Here is a 21,888-nt window from a genome sequence, read left to right as displayed (position 1 = left end):
TGTTGGCTGCACTCAGCACCTATGGGAGCCGCCATGATCCAACCCACAGTTTTTAGAAAAACACTTGATCAGCCAGGTGTGGTGGCTCACGCTTGTAATCCTAGCACTTTGGGAGGCTGAGGTGGGTGGATTGCCTGGGCTCAGAAGTTTGAGACCAGCTGAGCAACACGGTGAAACCCTGTTTCTACTAAAATACAAAAAATTAGCCAGGTGTGGCAATGTGCACTTGTAATCCCAGCTACTTGGGAGGCTTTAATAGGAGAATCGCTTGAACCCAGGAGGTGGAGGTTACAGTGAGCCAAGACTGCGCCATTGCACTCCAGCCTGGGAGACAGAGCAAGACTCCGTCTCAAAAAAACAAAAACAAAAAGAAAATACTTGCTCAAGATTTACATACCATAAAATCCACACATTGAAAGCATATGATTCAATAGTGGGTTATAGTATATTAACAAAGTTGTGTCACCATCTCTCCAAAAAGAAACACTGTCTCATTATCGGTCCCTCCCCATTCCCTACTATGCTGTAGCTCCCGACAATCACTAGTCTACTTTGTCTTATAGATTTGCCTACTCTGGGCATTTCCTATAAATGGAATTCTCTATGCAGCCTTTTTGGCTCTGCCTTCTACATCTAGCATCATCTCTACTAAAAATACAATTAGCCGAGTGTGGTGGCGTGCTCCTGTAGTCCCAGCTACTCAGGAGGCTGGGGTGGGAGAATCACTTGAACCTGGGGTGGGTGGTGGCAGAGGTTGCAGTGAGCCGAGATCCCACCACTGCACTCCAGCCTGGGCAATAGGGCAAGACTCTCTCTCAAAACAAAAAAACAAACAACAACAAAAATAAACAGGAACCATAGGACACCATCTGACTATAATAATTTTTTAAATGGGCAAAAAATTATTGAAAAATCATTCAACTGGAATAGCAGACTGAAAATATGTATCTTATGTCTACACTTTTTTGGGTTAAGTTTTATAAATTTCTTAAATTGATTTTTTTTTTTGAGACAGTCTCGCTCTCTTGCCCAGCCTAGAGTGCAGTGGTGTGATCTTAGTCACCGCAACCTCCTCCCCCAGTGCTCAAGTGATTCTCTCACCTCAGCCTCCCCAGTAACTAGGATTACAGTCATGCACCACCATGCTCAGCTAATTTTTGTATTTTTAGTAGAGACAGTTTCACCATGTTGGCCAGGCTGGTCTTGAACTCCTGACCTCAAATGATTTGCCCTCCTCAACCTCCCAAAGTGCTAGGATTACAGGTGTGGAGCCACCACACCTGGCCTCTTAAATAGATTTCTTATCAGTATAATCAACTCTAACTTTTTCCAATGTTATCTGGATGAAAGTTTAGATTCCCACAATGTCACCCATTTCATTCTAAATGTTGTGAGTATATTGTTTAAAAAACCCAGTTTCTTTGTTTTTTTTTTTGAGCTGGAGTCTTGCTCTGTTGCCCAGGCTGGAGTGCAGTGGCACGATCTTGACTCACAGCAACCTCCGCCTACTGGGTTCAAGCAATCCTTGTGCCTCAGCCTCCCAAGTAGCTGGGACTACAGGCATGTGCCACCACACCCAGCTAATTTTTGTATGTTTAGTAGAGACTGGGTTTCACCATATTGGCCAGGCTCATCTCAAACTCCTGACCTCAGGTGATCCACCCATCTCAGTCTCCCAAAGTGCTGGGGTTTACAAGCATGAGTCACTATGCCTGCCCTAAAAATCCCAGTTTCTTAAATTTATTTAGTGGGTCACAATCAGAATTTTTAAAAAATAAACAAAATCTTCAGAGTATATCATAGTAAGGGTGCATTATTTTGTTAAATTTCAGGTTGTTGGTGTGTGTGTATATTAGGTCATGATGTAAATTGCATTTTCTTTTTTAAACAAAAGGTAAAATTTAATTGTAAATAAATCTATTCATAAGAGGGACAGGGATGGGGAATTACAGAACCTTGATTAATAAAGGCATCACCACCATGAGCATTTCTCATCGTCCCTTTAGCCCCCGAAGTGTTCTTTAACTGAAGCAGTGTACCTTAATTAGATTCTGGATGTAAAATATTTCTTATGATGGCTTGTGTGTGAGCAGGTAAAATCCGAATTTTTATGTGAAGTACTGTAATTCTGAAATGCTGAAAACTGGTTGGGTGTGGTGGCTCACACCTGTAATCCCAGCACTTTGGGAGGCCAAAGCAAGTGATTAACTGAGGTCAGGAGTTCAAGGCCAGCCTGGGCAACATGGTGAAACCCCGCCTCTACTAAACACACACACACACACACACACACACACACACACACACACACACACACACACAGAGTGAAACCCCATCTCTACTAAAAATACACACACACACATTAGCCAGGTGCGGTGGCACATGGCTATAATCCCAGCTACCTTGGGAGGCTGAGCCATAAGCATCAATTGAACCTGGGAGATGGAGGTTGCAGTGAGCTCAGATTGTGCCACTGCACTTCAGCCTGGGCAACAGACAGACTCTGTCTTAAAAAAAAAAAAACCCAGAAAACAAAAAAACCCACTATAATTAAAAAGGAGGTAAGGAGGCCCTGGCACTGTGTTCATGTCTGTAATCTCAGTAATTTGGGAAGCCAAGGTGGGAGGACTGCTTTAGTTCAGGAGTTTGACACCAGCCTTGGCCACACAGGGAAGCCCCGTCTCTACAAAAAATGCAAAACTAGCTGGGTGTGGTGGTGATGCCTACAGCACAGCAAGTTGGGAGGCTGAGGTGGGAGACTCACTTGAGCCTAGGAGGCAGAGACTGCAGTGAACCAAGATCGTGCCATTGCACTCTAACCCGGGTGACACAGTGAGAGACTGCTTAAAAAAAAAAAAAAGGAGGTAATGAAGCTGAAAACAACCCACTCTAGAGCTGGAGGCTACTGCCCGGTTTCTGACTTCTGACGTGCATGCTTACTTTGCCGATGTCTCTCAGCTAAACAAAATCTCCTAACACAGCATGCAAAGGATGATGCAAAAATAGTTTATTATGATATAGTTTATGTAAAGTTAGGTAATATTTACAAAATAAAAACAATCAGCTACATCCAGGGAATCTAGCATGTCACACAAAGGAATAAATATTCTGACAAAGTAACACTTCAATTGTAGTGAACAGTTGATCACAAACATTGTAAAAAAAAAAAAAAAAAGCCCCAAAATTTCCCCTCCCCTCCATGCCCCCCACCCCCAAAAGAGAGCAGCAGCTCAGCTAGTCATGCTTTCTCCAGACACTGGCCTGACGGAGGGTGGCCACCCCACCCCGGGGCTCTACCTCTCACACGCGAGCGCTGTGTTGGAACCTGGGGAGGCCCGACTCATTCAGCCCTTTCTTCTGCACATGGCTTTTAGTCTGTTAAGCGTTACCATTTAGTATTAGAACAGAAATGAAACGCCAGTTAGAGTTGTACAAGCTGCTTATCATGTGACAGAACGTTTCTCAGAGCCACTGGAATCACAAGCTGCGGCAGAGGTGACGGAAGCATTGCTATTCGGTCACACACAGCGCCCCAGCTTGGCATAGTATGTTTTGTCTTTGATAACAAATTGAGACATTCACCCTGACAGAAGGGCATATTTGTGAGAAAAATCATTAACTGTAATTGTTGAGGAGCCACTTGGATGCTTTCTACCTTTTATAAATATTACCCTAGGAAAGCCACATGAAATAATTCTTACACTTAACTGGTTTTGAATCCTAACAGTAAGTCAGTAAATAAGTGGTTAATACTAAAGGTAAATCCTAAAATCCTTTAAAATCCATTTTAATTGAAGCTTGTGATATAATCATAACACAGTAGTGAACTGAGTGTTCTTCCCAATCTATTCCTAGCCGTCTATAAAATAAAACTAAGTATGTGACAGCACTAACTTCTCAAGGGGGTTGTGGGGGCGAGGAGTGACAGGCGTGACTCTGAGGCTGCAGGCGCTGTGTGTGTCTGTGTCTGTGTGTCTGTGTGTGTGTGTGTGTGTGTGTGTGTGTCTGTCGGCACCTCCACAACACCCTTTCCTCAGGTGGCTGAGCTGTGCCTGGGGAAGGCTCCCATGGAGGCCGTGCCCGAGGAGCATGTGGTATCCACCACTTGGGACTTGCCCTCCCAGGCCATCCTACAGTACTGGAGTCTCCAATTCTTAAGTATTCTGTAACTCAGTGTTTCCTTACCAATTTGACAAAAAATACATGTTGTAAAAAAAAAAAAGCTGCATTTAACTTCTGCAGCCTCCATGGAATTCTAGGATATGACCAAAGGGCTGAGGAATTCAAACAGCTCTGGTGCTGTGCACAGAGCCCTGCCCAGTGAGTGGTCTTGAAGATTCTCAGAATCTTTTCGACCTCGATCCCAGAACCGTGCCTTAAACCAAGTCTCCCTATGATAGCCTTACGTTACTGTGCAGAAGTCTGGTCAAGACGGGGCTATCATTTTCTTCATTTTCCTCGAGGACTCTGGCTCTACCAAGAACAGGCAATACAGAATTCTTTCAGTGAAAACAATGTATGGATACAGGGCTATCGTTTTTTTAGATAATGTATACATTCTTTAAAGACATCTATTAAATGACCAAACCTTTTACAAATACTTAGCAGTCATTAAAAACATTTCCTTATAATGCTGGGCGGGGTTCAATGGTGCACTTAATCCTGTTCTCCCCATCTTAAAAAGGGGTGTCTAAGATTTTTTTAAAAAACCCATACAAACTTTGTCACAAAAATCCCTGCAGTAACTTCTCAGTAATATTTACATTGCTTGCTCTGAATAATATACAGGTTATTTTGACGAAAATAAACACAGCTGCTTTTAAATACAGAGAAATTGCAAGCTACACCAAGCATGCAGTAGCTTAAGTATTCACAAGGTACTGCACCCGAATACCTAAGGACTCGGACCCAAGTGTTCAGACAGAACCGTGTCCCATCTACAGGGATGCTCTAGCGTTGAGCTACTGACTCCCCTACCCTGCCAAGAGTCTTTTCTTTTGTTGAAGGATTTCAGAGAAGGGAGATGTCTTCCATTTGCAGAGAAGCAAGAATACTTGAAGCTCACAGTTCTGAAAAGGGCAAGAGAATAAGCAGGCTTTTGTTCCTGGCAGACAAAATTTGAGAGAACTGATAATGTTCCTTTCCATACTGGGTTTAGGTCAGGCTTTCCTTTCAAAGGGCCTACAGCGCCATGTTACCAGCCTTCAGCGTAGGCTGGTTCTTACTGCCCTCAGCTGTGGACACAGGCCCTTGCTGAAAGCTGTCAGCAACAAGTGTGTAAACGCAACTGTACGAAGGTACAATGAAGAGCCACCTCTAAGGGGAGGCTGCAGAACAACCTGACGGGGCTGCTGTGCAAGGAAGAACGCCCGTCTTGGAACGTTCTGCTGCTTGGCACTGAGAACCGTGCTGGCCTTCACCTTTCAATGTGAAGATGACCTTTCATGTGATCACAAATCTCGTATCTGAGGAGTTTACACCTTTAAAGAGGGTGGTGAGGAAAAATCAGAGGTGAGAAGGAGTGTGCTTGTACACGGCCAACCTCCAAGCCCGAAGTGCATGGAAAAGCCACGTGCAGTTGCTGAGTATTTACCCACTGGAAATGTGAGCGAGCTAGGAAGCTCTGTTCAGAAGAATGCTGGAGGGCAGAAAAGCCCAGGAAGGTGAAAGGTGGGAAAACAGTGTGCAGATGCCTAAATTCTAAGGAGCTTTTGAATAAGGAAGTTCCCAGCAGGTTTTGTCCTAAGTCCTTTCAGAAGGCCGGGAGGGCTGTTTTGCCAACACACCTGAGAAACTTCCATCATCTCAGCTGAAAGGGGAAAAACACAGGGCTGATCCCAGCTTGCAGGAAAAGAGAATCGAAACATTGTCTCTACCTAGTGCTCCAACATGGACCTTAGGGCAAGTTACAATCTGGTTATAAAGCAAATTCCTTGTACATCAGACCAATGACTCCCATAGCCAGGAATTTTATCTCATACCCTAAAATGAATAAAGTTCCCAGGAAGGTGAAACTTCTCATCAACACACCAATTTTTCTTTGAAATTTCAACATTAAATTCCTTTGAAGTATAATACTTCCATTCTTCATAAAACTTTGAAAATAATTTCTTTCTCCCTTAGTGACAAAGGGGTCACATTTTTTTTTTTTTTAAACTGTATCTTATAAAGGAAAGTCTATAAATTCCAAGCTTCTTTAGGACCATGTTGAACAAATTCTTCTTTTCAGGAAAAATAAATGCTGATGTGTCACATTAAGTGTGTCTGTCTTAGAACTTAGGCAAGTCAGTGAATGAGTAGCTGGGAGAAAGGGGTATGTGGCCAGCCATTAAAGTCACCCAACATACAAAGGAGCAGGGGACAGCAGAGCTTCCCCTACATCCCAAATTAAACTACAGGTCATATTCAAAGCCTAGTAGGCCAAATAAGATTGTTTGTATAGGGACCTGGCTACCAACAGGGACCCACGCAGGGTGGCCTTGGCTTCCAGAGCCCTGCGACACCTGGCGGGCTCTGCTCTGTGTCCCAGCTCCATGGCAAATGGCAGCCTCCCAGGAGATGGCCAGGCGGGAGTGATGATCCGGATTGTGTTCAATTCTCAGCATGTTTCCATGTACCCAAAAGTTAAGTAAGAGCCCTATCTACCTCCGTAGTAAAATGAATGGTAGTAAATACATTCCGTAAAAATGTTTTTCAAGCCATCGGTTTTGTTGCTGGCCTTATCTGTCAGTATTCCTTTCGGGTTCTTTCAACAGCCGAAATGCCCTCTTCTCCCTGTATGGCCTGTGTGAGCTGGAGGTAAGGGAGTGATGGGAGCCGGCGGCTGCTGCAGGAACAGGTTCTTGCCCGGCCTTCTACATCACTCAGCAGCCTGCGGGGCCTCGCTCTCCGTGCTCTTCTGCCCTCATACTTGCTGAGTCTGAAGGCGAGATCCTCTCCGACGTGACCTTTTGTTCAATAAACCCCCATGTTCGTGATGCTACCTCCTCTAGTCCCCCTGGGACGTCCACAGCCTCACCCGCTGAGCACAGGCCCATTATGACGCCCTGAAGCAGAGGCTTTCAGCTCACAGGGCAGTGCACTGTCTGCCTCCACCCCTGCCCAATGACCCGCTCCGACCTGGGAGGCTGTGGACAGTGTGTCTTCTGCAATGCTGGTCTCCACACCTGCTTGGGGCTGGCGTACCACATGTGATAAACTGACCAGCAGAAAGTGACTGTTCTCCATGTGCATGCGTGCACACAAGGTAATCACGCACATGCCCTAAAAAACTCAACGAGAGTCAACCTGCCTCACTTTCCCGTTAATATGTGTGGCATGGCTTACCAGCTCGTGCTAACATACTACACATAAGTACATTTATAGGAAAATAATTAAAATGCTGAAGTCTATTTGAACATCTTCCTCATTGATGAAGCTGGGAAAGCTCACCATCTTGTGGCTGGTGCCAAGGAGCAGCCTGAGACCCCACTCGCAGCTGCCCTTAGGAGGACCTTCCTCTCCCCATACAGAAACCAATTCTACTTCTTCACTGTTCTTTCTTCTCCATGGAATTCAGGGGCTAAATCATTTCCAGGGTATTTGGATGCCTTCAGGAAGGAAACTGGAGAGCGCCCAGCCCTGTGCAGCACGAGGCTCCCTGCCCAGTGTGGCAGCAGTTGACGCCTGTGCCAGTGTTGCTACCTGGGCAAGTCTCTGTTCCTGGGGCATGTCCAGGTGGAACACGAAGAACTTCATCCTCTTTCTTGCCTGGTTCACTCCATTCGAAGGATGTAGCCCACCAGCAGGGAACCCAGGCTTCCTTGACCCAGTTTGTGGCTGTCCCTATGTGAGAGCATTTTCAGGAGCCCTTAGCAAAGGGGCCTTTGTTAGAACGGCCAGAGAGTACCTCCCCACCTGTTCTCTACTGGCGTAGCAGCCTCAGTCTGTTTCCTGGCAATACCCTACACTAAACCAGCCCCTAGGGGGGAGGCCTGTGGCAGAGGAACGCAGATGCCCAGCTGGTCTGTCTCTGACTCCTCACAGGCTACACTCATATTAATTTTTTAGGATTCCTGAAGTCCAGCCTCAAGGGATAAGTGATGGAAAAAAGTGAATCAAATGCTCTTTGACCTATGGGCAAACTTGCTTTAATTTAAAGAACTGTGAGGGCTGAAGGCAGACGGATCCTGTTTCTAAGCACCGATTCTGCCCAGAGCCCCCTGGAGAGCAGAAGGCAGGGAGCCGTCTGCAGAAGGGCCAGTGGGTCTGTCCCCAGGGGCAGCAGGGGTGATTACAAAGGAAACCGTGCCAGGCAGGGAAGGTGGTGGACCTCAGAATGACACAGTCACAGCATCCAGATACCAGGCAAAAACACTCCCGTCTGGTCAGATCTGAACGCACACCAGGTCCCTGTCTGTCCTGGAGCACTCGTGTCTCAGCAGTGTCCTGGAGACAACAATGGGGCTGTGGGGGACACCTGGGTCCCGCACATTCCTTCTGTGAATTCCCATCGACACAGAAAAGTGCATTTCTCAAAGCACTGCCAATCTAAATGGTCAGTGGGGTCTGATAATTAGATCTATATTTGATATGGGGCCTCACTCTGTCACCCAGGCTGGAGTGCAGTGGCACGATCATGGCTAATTGCAGCTTCGACCTCCCAGGCTTAAGTGATCCTCCCACCTCGGCCTCCTGAGGAGCTGGGACTATAGCTGCACAACGGTGCCACCTCAGATTCGCATATTTTTAAACAAATCCAAGTTTCTCTTGCTGTTAACAACATGGAAGACTAGCAACAGAGGAGCAAAAGTGTGGGTTAAGACCCTTAAAAACTTGTGGAAAGGGCTCAACGCCTATGGAGAGCACTTAGTTACCCCAGTGAGAAGAGAGCACCTAAACCCGGGTCTTAAAACACATGAAAACTCCAGGCCTTGCTTCCTGCCCTTCTGCACATTAGGGGTGGGGCCAGAGTGCCACAGATGGCCTTGGCTCATGACTTAATCAAGAAACTGAGCAATAGGATTTCTACCCCCCAAAGCATCCATGCATCCACAGAGACCACCACACCAGCTCAAGCATGAATACAAAGTGAAAGCACGCTCCTGGCATGAAAACCATCTGCTCACACCCCACCTAGCTCCTAAAGTAGCAGAACCTGTTCCACCAGCCAGGGCTTTGTTTATACTCCTTATCTTAATGAGAATAATGATTTTCATGGGGCCGAAATAAAGACTCCAATTTAAGAAGTTTTCAAGAATTGCTATAGAATGTTTTGTGGTAGTTAAAAAGGCCTTCCTCAAACTGTTAGAAAAAGCAAAATTGTTAGTATAGGTTTAGTTTAGGCCCTTTTAAAGATAAATGCTGCAAGGTAGGTTTCCAGAGCTCAGATTAATTATGAAAGTTAAGATCAGAGTCTTAAAACACACTAATGGGCTGTTCTCATCAGGTTCTGACGTCCTCTGTACCTTCTTCTTGACTTAACAGGGGTCTCCTCTCAACCTTTTCCAAAGCAATGACAGTTTCTTCTCCAAAAGGTAAAAAAAAATCCAAACCCCAACAACCTTCCCCTACTTTGAATGATTCCCGGAGGGAATTCATCATTTTTTGCAATTAGAGTCTGAAACCCAGGCTGCAGGGCAACGATCTTGCGTAGTTATGAAAAGACCAGGGTTACTGGAGACCAAGAAAAGAACGAGCGAAAAAAGGAAGAAAGGAAGGAGAGGGGCTGGGGATTTTGTGCAAGATTTAATAAAAAACAAACAAAAATAGGAATGGTTGCTTTCAACATTTTCCAGGTTGTGAAAGGTTTGCCATGATTATCAGGGGTGTGGTTCTAAGCTGCATCAGTGGAACAAATACAAAATGCTGTCCTCCTCCCAGGCCGGAAGGCAGCGCACCTCCTCCTCTAACAGCCAGACTAGCGGTGAGGAGTCAGTGCTGTGACCCAGGCCAAGCTGGAGTGTCCGCACGGCTTTTTCTCTGACCATTCCATCTACCTTGAGGCATGCTGGCTGGGCCCTGTTTCCACACCAGCACGTGGTGAGACAGGGTAGCTTATCAACAGGCTGCTGGGCCTTAATACTGACAGTGAGTGCGGCGGGTCACAGCCAGGAAGGGACTAACATAGATGCCCTCCCAGCCCCCAGTGCTGGCCTAATTTTACAATACCATGGAAAAAAGCTTTGATGAAAACAATAGGAAGTCAACACAGCAGAGTGGTGTGGACAACCCAGAAGCCAGCCTCACGCATTCCATGCCCACAGTTAACGATGACAACAGCAATAATAATAATAAAACAAAGGTACAGGTGAAAAGCAGCGCTCAGGGTGTCCTGCTGCAAGCTGGGGAAGGCGCGTGCTCAACTTGGACGGGACACAGCTAGTCTTTCTTCAAGTCCCTGGATTCAAAGAGCTTCAACCGTTCTTGCACCGTCAGGCCTTCCTTTAGACTCTGGGTGGAGACAGGGCAGGAGACAATAAACACACCGTTAGATCCCCTGCATTGGACCGGACCAGACCAGACCGGTAGTGGAGCCGGCATCGGTCAGAGAGCCGGGTGCAGGTGCAGTTAGTGGGCATGCCAGGAGGAGAGGCCTGGGGAATGCTGTTATTGGTGGAGGATGTTTTCCCCTTCAGAAAATTACTTGGACGAAAAAGGAAAAAAATCAGAGACAAGACCATGTGTTTAAAGCAGATAAATTCTGAGCTTTGGGCTCTTTAGACAAGCAGTGATCAGACAAATCCAGCCAGGTAAAACAGTGCAATGAGCGAGGAGACTGCCCATCCCTGTGTCTTGTCCTGTGTGTGGATTTGTCCACATTCAGCTCCTGAGAGATTCTTCACCTGACAGCCTCAGCTGAGGAGGGTACAGGGGTCTCACAGTAGTCAGTCTTGCGGAGGACCTGGGTAGACATCTGGTTACCCTTGAAGCGGCTAGGGCCGAGCCAGGCAGGCAGCCCTGAGCCTAAGTGTTACTCAGAGGCAGGACCCTGGAGCATGGCTGCGGGATGTCACTATCACATCCCGCTTCCTGCTAGCTGTGAGTCTGATCACGCCTAAGGCCTGGGTTTGCTCCTTGTAGGCACTGCATCAGAAGCCCCAGAATCCTCCTACAGCAGGCCCAGGGGAGGGGAACACTCTGACAGGCGCCCCAGTGACAAGGGCAGAGCTCAGGCTTGGGTGATGCTGGGCTTGCTACAATTCCAAGGGTGGGAAGGAAGTGAAGCCCCCTACACTATCCCCACACTGGCTGCAGGAGGCTGTTTCTCTCTATATATCCTCTGGCTTCTCTCCTGGTGGCTGTTCAGCCCAAGGACTCCCATACAGGTTTGGCTGCCATGCCTGGCCCTCAGGGTTCAGCCATCTCCCTCTGGGGCTCATCTCCCCCTTGGCTGGCCTCTCCACTGAGTGCCTCCAGCAGCACCATATACTGAGCTGACCACAGACACAGGGCCCCTTAAGAGCCCTGAGGGATTCTCAATCCCAGAAATGGGGTCTCAATGACAGAAAAGGCTATGCTGCTCTTAAGCAACTTGCTGGCTTTGATTTTGTAGCAGCTGAGACTTGCAGTCCTTTTGAGTGAGGCATGACAGAAAAACAGAACAGAACGAAAGACACAGATCAGTGCACATCAGATGCCATATCAAAAAACACCAATGAGAAGTACGGTTTCTGGGCAACTTCATGCCCATCTTCTTGAAGGGTTGGGTGGAGTCTTCAGATACAGCTGAGGAAAAGGATGACACCCACCTGTGCCTGTGCCTTCTCATGTGTCCTGAGAGCGCCAGCATGGCCCCATCCTGCCCCATTGCATCTATGAAGTCCTCATCTTTCTGCTGGGGCCAGCAGGACTGGCCTTGCACACCAAGGACTTTCTTATTACAGAAACACAGCCAAGCCAAACACCAGCTTAAAAACACTTCAGGAGGACCCCATCCGGGGGTTTCTCTCCATCCGTTGAGTCTGCCCTGGGGTTTAGATAGTCTGCTCCCTCAACTCTGCTCTCGCTAGTTCTCAGCCGCTGTGAGAAGCCCCCACTCATTCGCTACACAGAGTTACTGTCAGGGGCCCTGGAAGAGTCTTGTCAGTGACAGCCAGTTCCCTACCCTGAGTGACACTTACAGGCATGGTCCAAAAACCCAAATCACTAATAGTGAACTTCAAACTCCTTCAAGAAAAGCTCAAAGACACTAGCTAGAGTGTAGTCTCAAAGAAGCAGCAGAATTTTCAATAAGAAAACCATGAACCAAAAAAGAATGTTCCCTTTTGCTCAACAAAATGTTCCTTATGTTTAAAGAAAAATGCCCAAGCTAAATTTCTGATCAAGCCTAAACCATGTTTGGGTATAGGTGACTTAGGACTGTAGAAAAATAAAACAAAACTGACTAGGCTTAAAACCCTCAACTCTTTAGCCAAGCCTTAGGCTGAAGTCCCTCAGCTGGCATGGTGCTGTGGGCGCACCTGAGAAACGGCCAGTGTGGGCAGGAAGATGTGGTTCTTGCTTTCCTCACCTTCTCATCCCAGAATGAATGAGATCAAGCCACTGAGCTGGCAACCATTCAGTCTCGGGTGTCTCCCACCATGGGCCTGCTCCCACTTCCTCTCTGGGATAGGGCCTTCAGTGGCACCTAGTGAGAAGCTTTTGTTTTGTTTAAAAAAAATACTGGTAAATATTTAGCCCCGATTGCTCGCCGTTATCACGCTCTTCTGAACCACCTGCATGAAGCTCTAGTCCTGATTTATCCATTCCTAGAATGACTGGCCTATTAGCCCTGAGAGACAGAGGCCACTAAGTGGCTCACTAGGTGGGCAAGGCCTTTGGTGATGGTGGACTTTGCTTGCCAGCGTGGGTATCTGTCAACTCCACCTTGTGAGAGAGGGCAGGACAGGTGTCCCCTAAGAGGGTAGAGTGAGTTCAGCCATTGTGCACAGATTACCCCACATGCATGCTGATGGGTGCCTGCCTCTCTGCTGGCATGGCCGCTAGGCTTGGGGAGTGCCTCACTGCCAGGGTTAACTCTGTTCAGAGGTTAGAGTGTCAATTAACTTCCCAGAGCAGGTTAAAGAAACCTCACTTGGATTTGGTATGTGTTTGTTGGAGCAGGATGAATTGAAATAAAGTAACCATGACGCAGGCATTTGTCATGGGGGTGTGAGCAGTGCATGCAGGCGGTGGGAGAGGTGGTTTACCTCCTGCATGGGCCGGGAAGCGGGTGCATTTCAGGTATCCCACGAGACCTGCTCAATTACGGACTGTCAGAGGAGAGAGCAGACATGAGACACACAACCAATGCCAAACACACGTGGTGCCGCTCCCACCTCCGCCTGCCCTCCTGTGCCCACCCAGCTCTGGACAGCACACTAAAAATGTGCTGCTTCCTGGCTGGGGAAGGAGAGCAGACAGTATCGTCTCTTGGAGGCGGCACCAGTGTCACAACAGTGATGTGCAAGAAACAATACAACACAGGCACAGCTGACACAGCAGGCCGACACGAGCGGGGCTGGGTGAAACCTGGTCTTGAGGCAGGTGCCGATCACACCAAGCACTGCTCCTCACAGCCCTGGACTCTCAATGTCGCTGCCAGGAGACGGCTCCAAGGCAGAGACAAAGCTCAAAGCCACCAGAACCAGCCCAGCAGGGTGAGCTTGGAGCTGGCTGAGTGCTGGGCTCTGGGGCTTTGCAGCTGTGGCCCATGGGAGCACCCAGACTTCAATGTGGGCTCTTCTCCCAGTGTCCTCAAGCCTCTCCCACCAGGGGTTGGACCCCAGACTCACCTTGGACCTGATGTTTCTGAGTTGCCGGGCGACACAGGATCTATCTTTCTTCAAGAAGTCAGGGTTGCTTTTAGATTTCATTATATCTGAGGTACATAATGAAAACAAACAGACCTGTTATCTTTGCTTTCTGAAATCCTCTGGAATCAGACTGAATCCTGAAACATTTCCCAAACTTCCTGCTGTAGCATACTTAGGACTCTTCCTTAAAAAACTCTAAGGGAGGCCAGGCGCGGTGGCTCACGCCTGTAATCCCAGCACTTTGGGAAGCCAAGGCGGGAGGATCACGAGGTCAGGAGTTCAAGAGCAGCGTGGCCAACATAGTGAAATGCCATCTCTACTAAAAATACAAATTAGCTGGGAGTGGTGGCATGCGCCTGTAGTCCCAGATACTCAGGAGGCTAAGGCAGGAGAATCGCTTGAACCCGGGAGACAGAGGCTGTAGTGAGCCGAGATCGCACCACTGCATTCCAGCCTGGGTGACAGAGCAGGACTCCGTCTCAAAAAACAAACAAAAAACTCTAAGGGAATTCAAAGCTAATAACCATAAAACACGCTAGATCTCTTCAGACCACCATAAAACACCAGCACAATGGGAGAATGGGTATGTGGGGTGCCACCAGGACTTCCTGCAGTACGACTGTAGTCCAGAACAGCATTCCCTCCAAAGGGACTTGGTCCCCTCATTCTGGTGTGGAACCTCAACGCTGAACAGACTCTACCCCCATTATCTATGATTCTCCACCCTCCTCCTGCTAGCACAGGGCTGTCTAAAGCAAGATGATGAGGCCAAGACCTTCTTATCATCCACCCACCCAACATTGTCCACCCACCCAGATAGCAGTCCTTTAGGCTTCTTACAAATGTCTACTTAAATACCTGCAACACAAACGTATACTGAGTCATAGCATACACCCCGTGCACGTGAGTTTTTTTTAAATCTATTTCTTTCTTTTTTTTTTTTTTGAGACAGAGTCTCACTCTGTCGCCAGGCACCAGGCTGGAGCGCAGTGGCGCGATCTCGGCTCACTGCAATCTCCCCCTCCCAGGTTTAAGCAATTCTCCTGCCTCAGCCTCCTGCGTAGCTGGGACTATAGGCTCACACCACCATGCCCAGCTAATTTTTGTATTTTTAGTAGAGATGGGGGTTTCACCATGTTGGCCAGGATAGACTTGATCTCTTGACCTCGTGATCTGCCCACCTCGGCCTCCCAAAGTGCTGGGATTACAGGCGTAAGCCACCACACCCGGCCTTCTCTATTTCTTTTAAGAGACAGATTCTTGCTGTTTCCCAGGCTGGAATGCAGTGCCTATTCATAGGTGTGATTCCACTACAGCTCAGCACAGGTGGTTTTTTTTTTTTTTTTGAGGCAGGGTCTCATTCTGTCACCCAGGCTGGAGTGTAAGCAGGACAGTCACGGCTCACTACCACTTCCACCTCCTGGGCTCAAGTGATCCTCCCACCTCAGCCTCCCAAGTAGCTGAGACTACAGGTGCATGCTAGCAATCCTGGCTTGTTTTTTCTATTTTTTGTATAGACAGGGTTTTGCCATGTTGCCCAGGCTGGTCTTGAACTCCTGAGGTCAAGTGATTTGCCCACCTCAGCTTCCCAAGGTGCTGCGATTATAGGTGTGAGCCACTGCGCCTGGCCAGCGTAGGAGTTTTGATCCATTTCACTTTGACCTGAGCCAGTTCACCCCTCCTTAGGCAACCTGGTGGTCACCATATTGATAGCAAACTTAGTGTGGGCACCTGATTGACTCAGCTTGGTGCACGACTGCCCAGAACTGCTGGGCTCAAGTGATCCTCCCACCTCAGCCTCTTGGGAAGCCAGGCCTACCACCATGCCCGACTACTCAACGTATTTATGGAAAAATGATTCTTCCTCCTAGCGTCTGTCAGTATCATCATAATCGCTATTTCTTGCCTGACAGAAAAAAAGCTGATTTTTTTTTGGGGGGGAGCTATTAGTGAGCTAGCACATCTTTTCCTGTTTGTGGGTCTTTGTATAAAAGGTCAAGATGAAGGTCAAATGAGATTATGTATAATCTGTCTGGGTAAAATGGCTCACACCTGTAATCCCAGCACTTTGGGAGGCCAATGTGGCTGGATCGCTTGAGCCCAGGAGTTTGAGACTAGACTGGGCAACATGGTGAAAACCCATCTCTATTAAAAATATAAAAATTAGTCAGGTGTGGTGACACGTGCCTGTACTCCCAACAACTGGGGAGGCTGAGCTGGGAGAATCCTTGAGCCTGGAAGGTGGAGATTGCAGTGAAATTGTGCCACTGCTTTTCAGCTTGGGAAACAGCAAGACCCAGTCTCAAAAAAAAAAAAAAAATTATGTATGATATGAAAATGCTTGATGAAATGTTACCTCTTTCATTCTCTCTGCCATCTATTTTTTACAGGGTATCTAAATGTTTTAGCCAAGAAAAAAAAAGAGTCAGTCCTGTTGTTCATTCTAGAAAGCAGGGAGCTCCCTCCCATTCTCCACTCTATGGCCTTTTACAGATTTTATAGTAATATCCTGGGATCAAGCAACTAGTAAGAGCTACTTCTGTCTAGTGATTGAGTTCTTCAGAAAAACAAGACTTGTTATTACTTTGAAAATATTATGCTGATATTGTGGGTTCTCCCTAGAGCAAGTGGCACAGTGTCCACCGCTGTACAGGGGAGCGAGGGCTGTCTGGGGCAGCCGTGTGAGGCTGGTGCTCCTACTCCATGGGGATGCCTGGGTCTACAAGCAGCACTGGGAATCTTCTGCTTTGAGACAAGCACCGGTAAACCTCTATGATCAAATCCCCGCAATCCCCTGAGCAATAATCCAGAGGGCAAGACCTGAGGACGCACCGTATCCCGACACCGTGGCACTGTCAGGGGACTTTTCCCCTAGTGCTTCTGTTGCAGCCTTGAGCTGCTCCTTCAACCTGCTGATGTCACAGTCAGCCTTAGCCTTCGCAATGCTGAGCTCTGTGTAGATGTCTTTGTACTTGTCACTAGCGTACTTCTTGTCCTTGGGAGTGAAACGACAGAATGGTAGTTACATCCAGGAAAGAGGGGCATACACAACATGGCTTATCTCCCCAGGGGGGCTGAACATGGTAGGGAGCCTTGTTCACCTCTGTCTTCTAGAGGCAGAAAGTGGACAGGGAGGAAACACCAGGAGGCCTGAGGACACAGGCATAACCATCTGGATGTGGCCCTGAGTGTTCCAGCCCCTCCCTTGTGGGCTTCAGCCTGGAAAACTCTTCCTGTGTCTTGGATTCCCTAAGTGACTGAGTGGCCACCAATGGTTCTGTCATCATCCCTGACTCCAGGAGTCCATGGAGGAAGCTGATGAAAGCCAGGAGGCTCAAATGGAAGTCAAGCCATGCCTCACTTCACAGGACTTTTCTCTGAAACATTCCTTCCAAAGCACACAAAAAGCACACACACAGTGATGCTGGAGCCAGTCCTGGCAGGCTGCTCACATCCATGTTCCCACAGCACTTGCTTGCAGGCTGGTCTTTTAAGAGGACTTGATTTTGGAAACCTTCCTCAAAAGAGTAAAATCTGCTTCAGAAGAACCCTCGCTGAGCCCCAGCCTGAGTTTAGGAGGCTCATGTCACCTACAGCCTGCTCCCGTACCTGCCTTCCTGTGGTGTAGTGGCCTTACCCGAAGTGCTGTCTGCAGCTCGTCCTTGAGGGAGCTAATCTCCTGTTTCAAGTACTGTATTTCCGATTCCTTGACCCGCAATAAGACCTAGAATGACAGAGAGATCAGGGACCAATATTCAGGAGCAAAGGAATCTGCAGGGTCTCCAGTGCACACTGAAGCATGCAGAGGGCTCTCCAATCACCAGTGAGCAGGGCAGCCCCATGGTGCCCAAGCATCGTTTAAACACCCGTCACAGCTTCAGCCTCACATACAAAAACAGGAAGAGGAAAGAAATGGCTGTGATTCCTCCCAGTGCCGAGGACTCCCTCCTCAGCCTGGGGCGCCATGAGCTAGACCTGCTTATCTCTGGGGACCAAGCCCGAGAGAATCAGTTAATGTTGTCACTGACACTCAGCCTCCCCTGCCAGCCTTTTTGGTAAAGCACTCATTTAGTACAAGGCACAGGCACAGCAGACAGTGGCCTGACACCTGGCCTCGAGGCAGGAGCTGATCTCACCAAGCAGTGCTCCTCCCAGCCTTGGCTTCTCAGTGTCACTGCCAGGAGGCAGCTCCATGACAGAGACAGAGCTGAAAGCCACTGGAACAGGCCCAGCAGCGTGAGCTCTGGCTGGCTGAGTGCTGAAATTTTAGCACATTTTAGGATGAAATTTTAACTTAATGCGGAGAAATCTAAGTGCCTTCCTAAAAGGATACCCAATGCTCCAGAATCAATTATTCCAATGTAAAGCGAGCCTCCCTGACCTGAGCTGCAGCAACCACCTGGCTATGGAATGTGTCCTTTTGAGTGGTGTTTGTGGCATGGCAGAAATGGAGGGGAGGGAGTATGGGGAGTGAGATGGGGTCAGGATCCCCACAGCCTCTCGAAGGCTCTGCTGGGCCAGTGGCTCTCATATCATCTGGCAGCTCACTGGTCCTTGCTGCCTTGGGGTGACTTGAATCTTCCCAGGCCCTTCCACTCCTGCTGTCTTGGGTCTGTCCCTCCCACAGTCCTCTAAGTCAGGGCCATGCTGCACTCCCCTGGAGCTCTGGGATGCAGAGCTGAGTCAGGCAGGGCCTGGCTCCTGATGGTACCTCCAGCTCGTAGGCATCCTTGCCCTGTGCAAGGGGTGACCCAGTGGCCTCCGCACTGCCGTCCCCAGTCAGTAGCGTCCGTAAACGTGTGATCTCTGCAGCCAGACGGTTGTTCAGCTCCTAGGGGACAGCAACACAACAGTGACACTCCAGAGCCGCCTGGGGCCAAGTCGCATGACACAACTCGAGAAGGCCATTTCCCTGGGTTCTTTGTATATCTGTAGAACTGTGTAGGCAGGACCCAATCGATAACCCTTAATTCCTTTCCGTCACGATAACTAGTGTCACTCTGTTCTATGGCTGGTCCCACCTGAGCTCCTGTGGGGTCATTTTTAAGCCACAACAGAAAGGAGCGGACCTAGTCCTGCCTGAGTAGTCTCATACACAGCCTGGTGCAGCAGCCATGCCCCCTGGGAAGGCCTCAGGTGAGAATGAGATTAGGTACCCAGTCCTAAGGGGATTTGTGCAGGGCGGGGACACAGAGGGCTGCTTAATATGGTGCCCACAGAAAAGTGAATACTAATTCTGACTCAAACCTTTCAATTAGCCAGGATTTAAATGGACCCCGATTAACTGAGGAGCAAGCAAATCTTAAGAAAAAAATCTGACAAAAATAAATGTGAGTACTAAGTCTGACCCTGAGCAGTGTCAGCTCAGTCGCCGGGGGACAGTATCTTCAAGGAGTGGGATGATCCTGCCAGGCCCTGCCCAGAAACAGTGAGTCGGAGGTTCAGAGGAGCACAGGGAAGATACTAAGACACCCGAGAGTCTCAGAAAGGGTCAAAGCAAGAGTTACTTCATGTGTAAGCAGACGGTGCATGTGGCAGTACAGCCTTGCTCCCGCTATTTGCAGTGATGTTTCTGACAACACGGATGGCCACGTTGGGTGGCAGGGTGAAGCCTTGGGGCAAGGATCACTTTGTGGCTTGGGGACCTTCATGACACTTTGAGGGTAAGGTCTGGCTCCAGCTCCAGTGTGGGCTCACCTGACTATAGGTCCACCTGACCTTGAGTGCCCCTGACTAACCTTGGGCTCACCTGGCTGCAGGCTCACCTGGTTGTGGGCGTTGAGCTCCTGGTTCTCACGCTGGCACTGACGCAGGGCCTGCCGCTCAGCCTCCAGCGCCTGGGCCAGGTGGGCGTTCTCCAGGCACTTCTGAGAGTACTGCTCCGAAAGGACCTCCAGTTCCCGCTGCACCGACTGCAGCTCCTCCCTGGGGAGAGGGCGGCACTCACTCCTCTGCCTGGTTGAGGGCCAGGCCTCTCAGAGGCTGGTGTCCCTCCTTGACACCAGACCAGCCAAGCACAGGTCAGACCTGCGCAGTCTGTTGTCTTAATCAGCCTGGGTCACACAGAATAAGGAACCCCACACAGAGATGGCTCCACACCCCTCCCTGGTCCTTTCTCATAATCTGACAGTCCTACCTCCAGCACTTCTCTGGGGACGCCAGTCAGGGCAGAATCCAATCCCTGTGCCCACAGACATCCCATTTCTAGAACTCTCTTCTGACTCGGAGTTTGTTTTCAGTAAACCCACTTTTGAAGGTATCTGTGCCTGATAGCCAGGACCAGGCTCTATGCAAGACTCAGAAAACCAAGCTTCCTGAGGCTGCCCTGCCACCCTGGATCCAGGAGGGCCGTCTCTCTTGCAGGTGAACCAGGGACAAGAGGCTTCCAGGTGAGCCACCCTGCTCTGACTGAGGTGAACATGAGCCTTTACAGGGTGCCACTAACCGCTGCCAGCTCCTGAGGCAGGACCCCTGGCTTTGGCTACACTGCAAAAGCTCCTGGTAGAGCCTGAGTGCTGTGATGCTCATGGCACCCAATCTGTTGGCTCCTGGCTGCAGCAGTTTTACCAAGCAAAAAGTCTACAGCAGTTGTTCTGGTGTTGTTCTATCCTGCCTGTGCAGAGGGAAGCAGCACATGTGCAGTTTTTTGTTGTTGTTGTTTTTTAAAGACGGGGTTTCACCGTGTTGGTCAGGCTGGTCTTGAACTCCCGACCTCAGGTGATCCACCCGCCTTGGCCTCCAAAGTGCTTGGATTACAGGCATTAGCCACCACGCCTGGCCAACATATGCGGTTTTTAAATGGTAGTGATCGTTCTTACTTCTACCCCGTATGACCAAGCCTGGCTGCCTGGCTTCTGGTGGGCCATGGGGCAGCTGTTGAGAAACGTATGTGGGTAGCCACTGGGATCGGCCCTGGACAAGTGGAAAGTTTAAGATTTCATTCATTTCATCTCATTTGTGGCATTTCAAGGAACAGCCTCTCAACATGGGAGATCCTTCTTGGGCCATATCCTGCACTGGACAGGAGGGCATCTGAGCTGCCCTCAGCACCCATGGGCCCTGGGCCCCAACTCTCAGAGGCCTCTGCAAAGACACAGGAAGGGCCCAGCTTCGGCCTGGCCAGCCACTCCCCAGGGGCCCTCCTGAGGGTAGATGGGCAGGTCTAGCCACTTACAGATACTGGCGCCGCAAGGCCTCAACGTCTGAGTTGACGCTGCTGATCTGGGACCGCTGGCTCTTCTCCAGCTCCCGCTCCATCTCCTCCCGGTGGGCGTTCTTCATGGCTTCGATGGCTGCAGGCAAGAACAAGGCCTCAGCACCAAGGGGCCACGGCCTTCTCACTGACAGGGGTGGGAGTGGGGAGCTCCACACAATGGGGTGGTGCCTGCCACTGCTGCTGCTTGCTTAGTTAATCAGCAGTTGGATTTTGCATGACAGGCTAGCCCCTCACAAACCAATTCTCTGAGGTGAGTGGAGGCTGGGAGAATTCTCCATGAACTCCTCCTGGAAGGAATGCACATTTGGCTTTTTGTGTGTGTGTGTGTGTTAGAAGAAAATCAAACTGATTAAATAAATGTCACTGTTTAATTCCAACATGAGTTTATAAAACAAGCAAGCTTTTGTGCTGGTGTATTTTCTTCCTTAGCACTAAAGTAACCAACCACTGAGGTGGCAATTACACAAAGGGAAGGCAGGGCAAGGTGGGGGGGATGTGATTGTTCAGGGCCACCTGCCATGAGGCTATGTTTCCTCACGCTGAGGGCAAGGACACTCTGCTCAGAGGTGGTCCCAAATTGACAGATGTCTGTCGGGAAAAATCACTGGCTGTATTGACACTGGTTAGTCACTTGTTGGGACTGCAAAGTCACTGGTTGGGACAGCTCCCAAGCAGTGTGCAGGTTGTGTGCAGCCAGCCATGGGGATTGCCAGGGGCTGAAGCGTGGGCTCTCAGCTTATAAACTCTCAAAAGGCTCCTAAAATTTCTTTTTCTTTTCTTTTTTTTTTTTTTTTTTTTTTTTTTGAGGAGGGGTTTTTCTTTTTTTTCCAGGGGGGGGGTGGAGGGGGAAACTCCGGGCCCCCCCACCTCCCCCTCCGTTGAGGCCACACTCCTCCCCCA

General features: G+C 49.1%; 1 protein-coding gene across 6 annotated transcripts in view; it reads right to left on the bottom strand.

Annotated features, from left to right (window-relative positions):
• Positions 1-2,982: 2,982 nt before the first annotated feature.
• The window catches only part of MPRIP (myosin phosphatase Rho interacting protein), a 148,070-nt gene continuing 129,164 nt past the window's right edge, over positions 2,983-21,888 (bottom strand). For 2 of the 6 annotated variants that reach the window (XM_032270299.1, XM_032270303.1), the window contains 8 exons: positions 20,947-21,064; positions 19,538-19,697; positions 18,484-18,603; positions 17,410-17,496; positions 16,605-16,767; positions 13,752-13,837; positions 13,167-13,229; positions 9,711-10,428 (listed from right to left, as the gene is read on the bottom strand). In XM_032270299.1, the coding sequence (XP_032126190.1) occupies positions 13,197-13,229; positions 13,752-13,837; positions 16,605-16,767; positions 17,410-17,496; positions 18,484-18,603; positions 19,538-19,697; positions 20,947-21,064 (767 nt within the window). In that variant the 3' untranslated portion in view covers positions 9,711-10,428; positions 13,167-13,196. Of the gene's footprint in view, positions 10,429-13,166; positions 13,230-13,751; positions 13,838-16,604; positions 16,768-17,409; positions 17,497-18,483; positions 18,604-19,537; positions 19,698-20,946; positions 21,065-21,888 lie in introns of all 6 variants that reach the window. The other 4 variants (XM_032270301.1, XM_032270300.1, XM_032270298.1 and 1 more) reach the window with 3 other exon arrangements.

This window comes from Sapajus apella, unplaced genomic scaffold, assembly GCF_009761245.1.
Source record: "Sapajus apella isolate SASKATOON/1434 unplaced genomic scaffold, GSC_monkey_1.0 scaffold208, whole genome shotgun sequence".
Lineage (NCBI taxonomy): Eukaryota > Metazoa > Chordata > Mammalia > Primates > Cebidae > Sapajus > Sapajus apella.
This window is presented reverse-complemented; position numbering and strand designations above follow the sequence as displayed.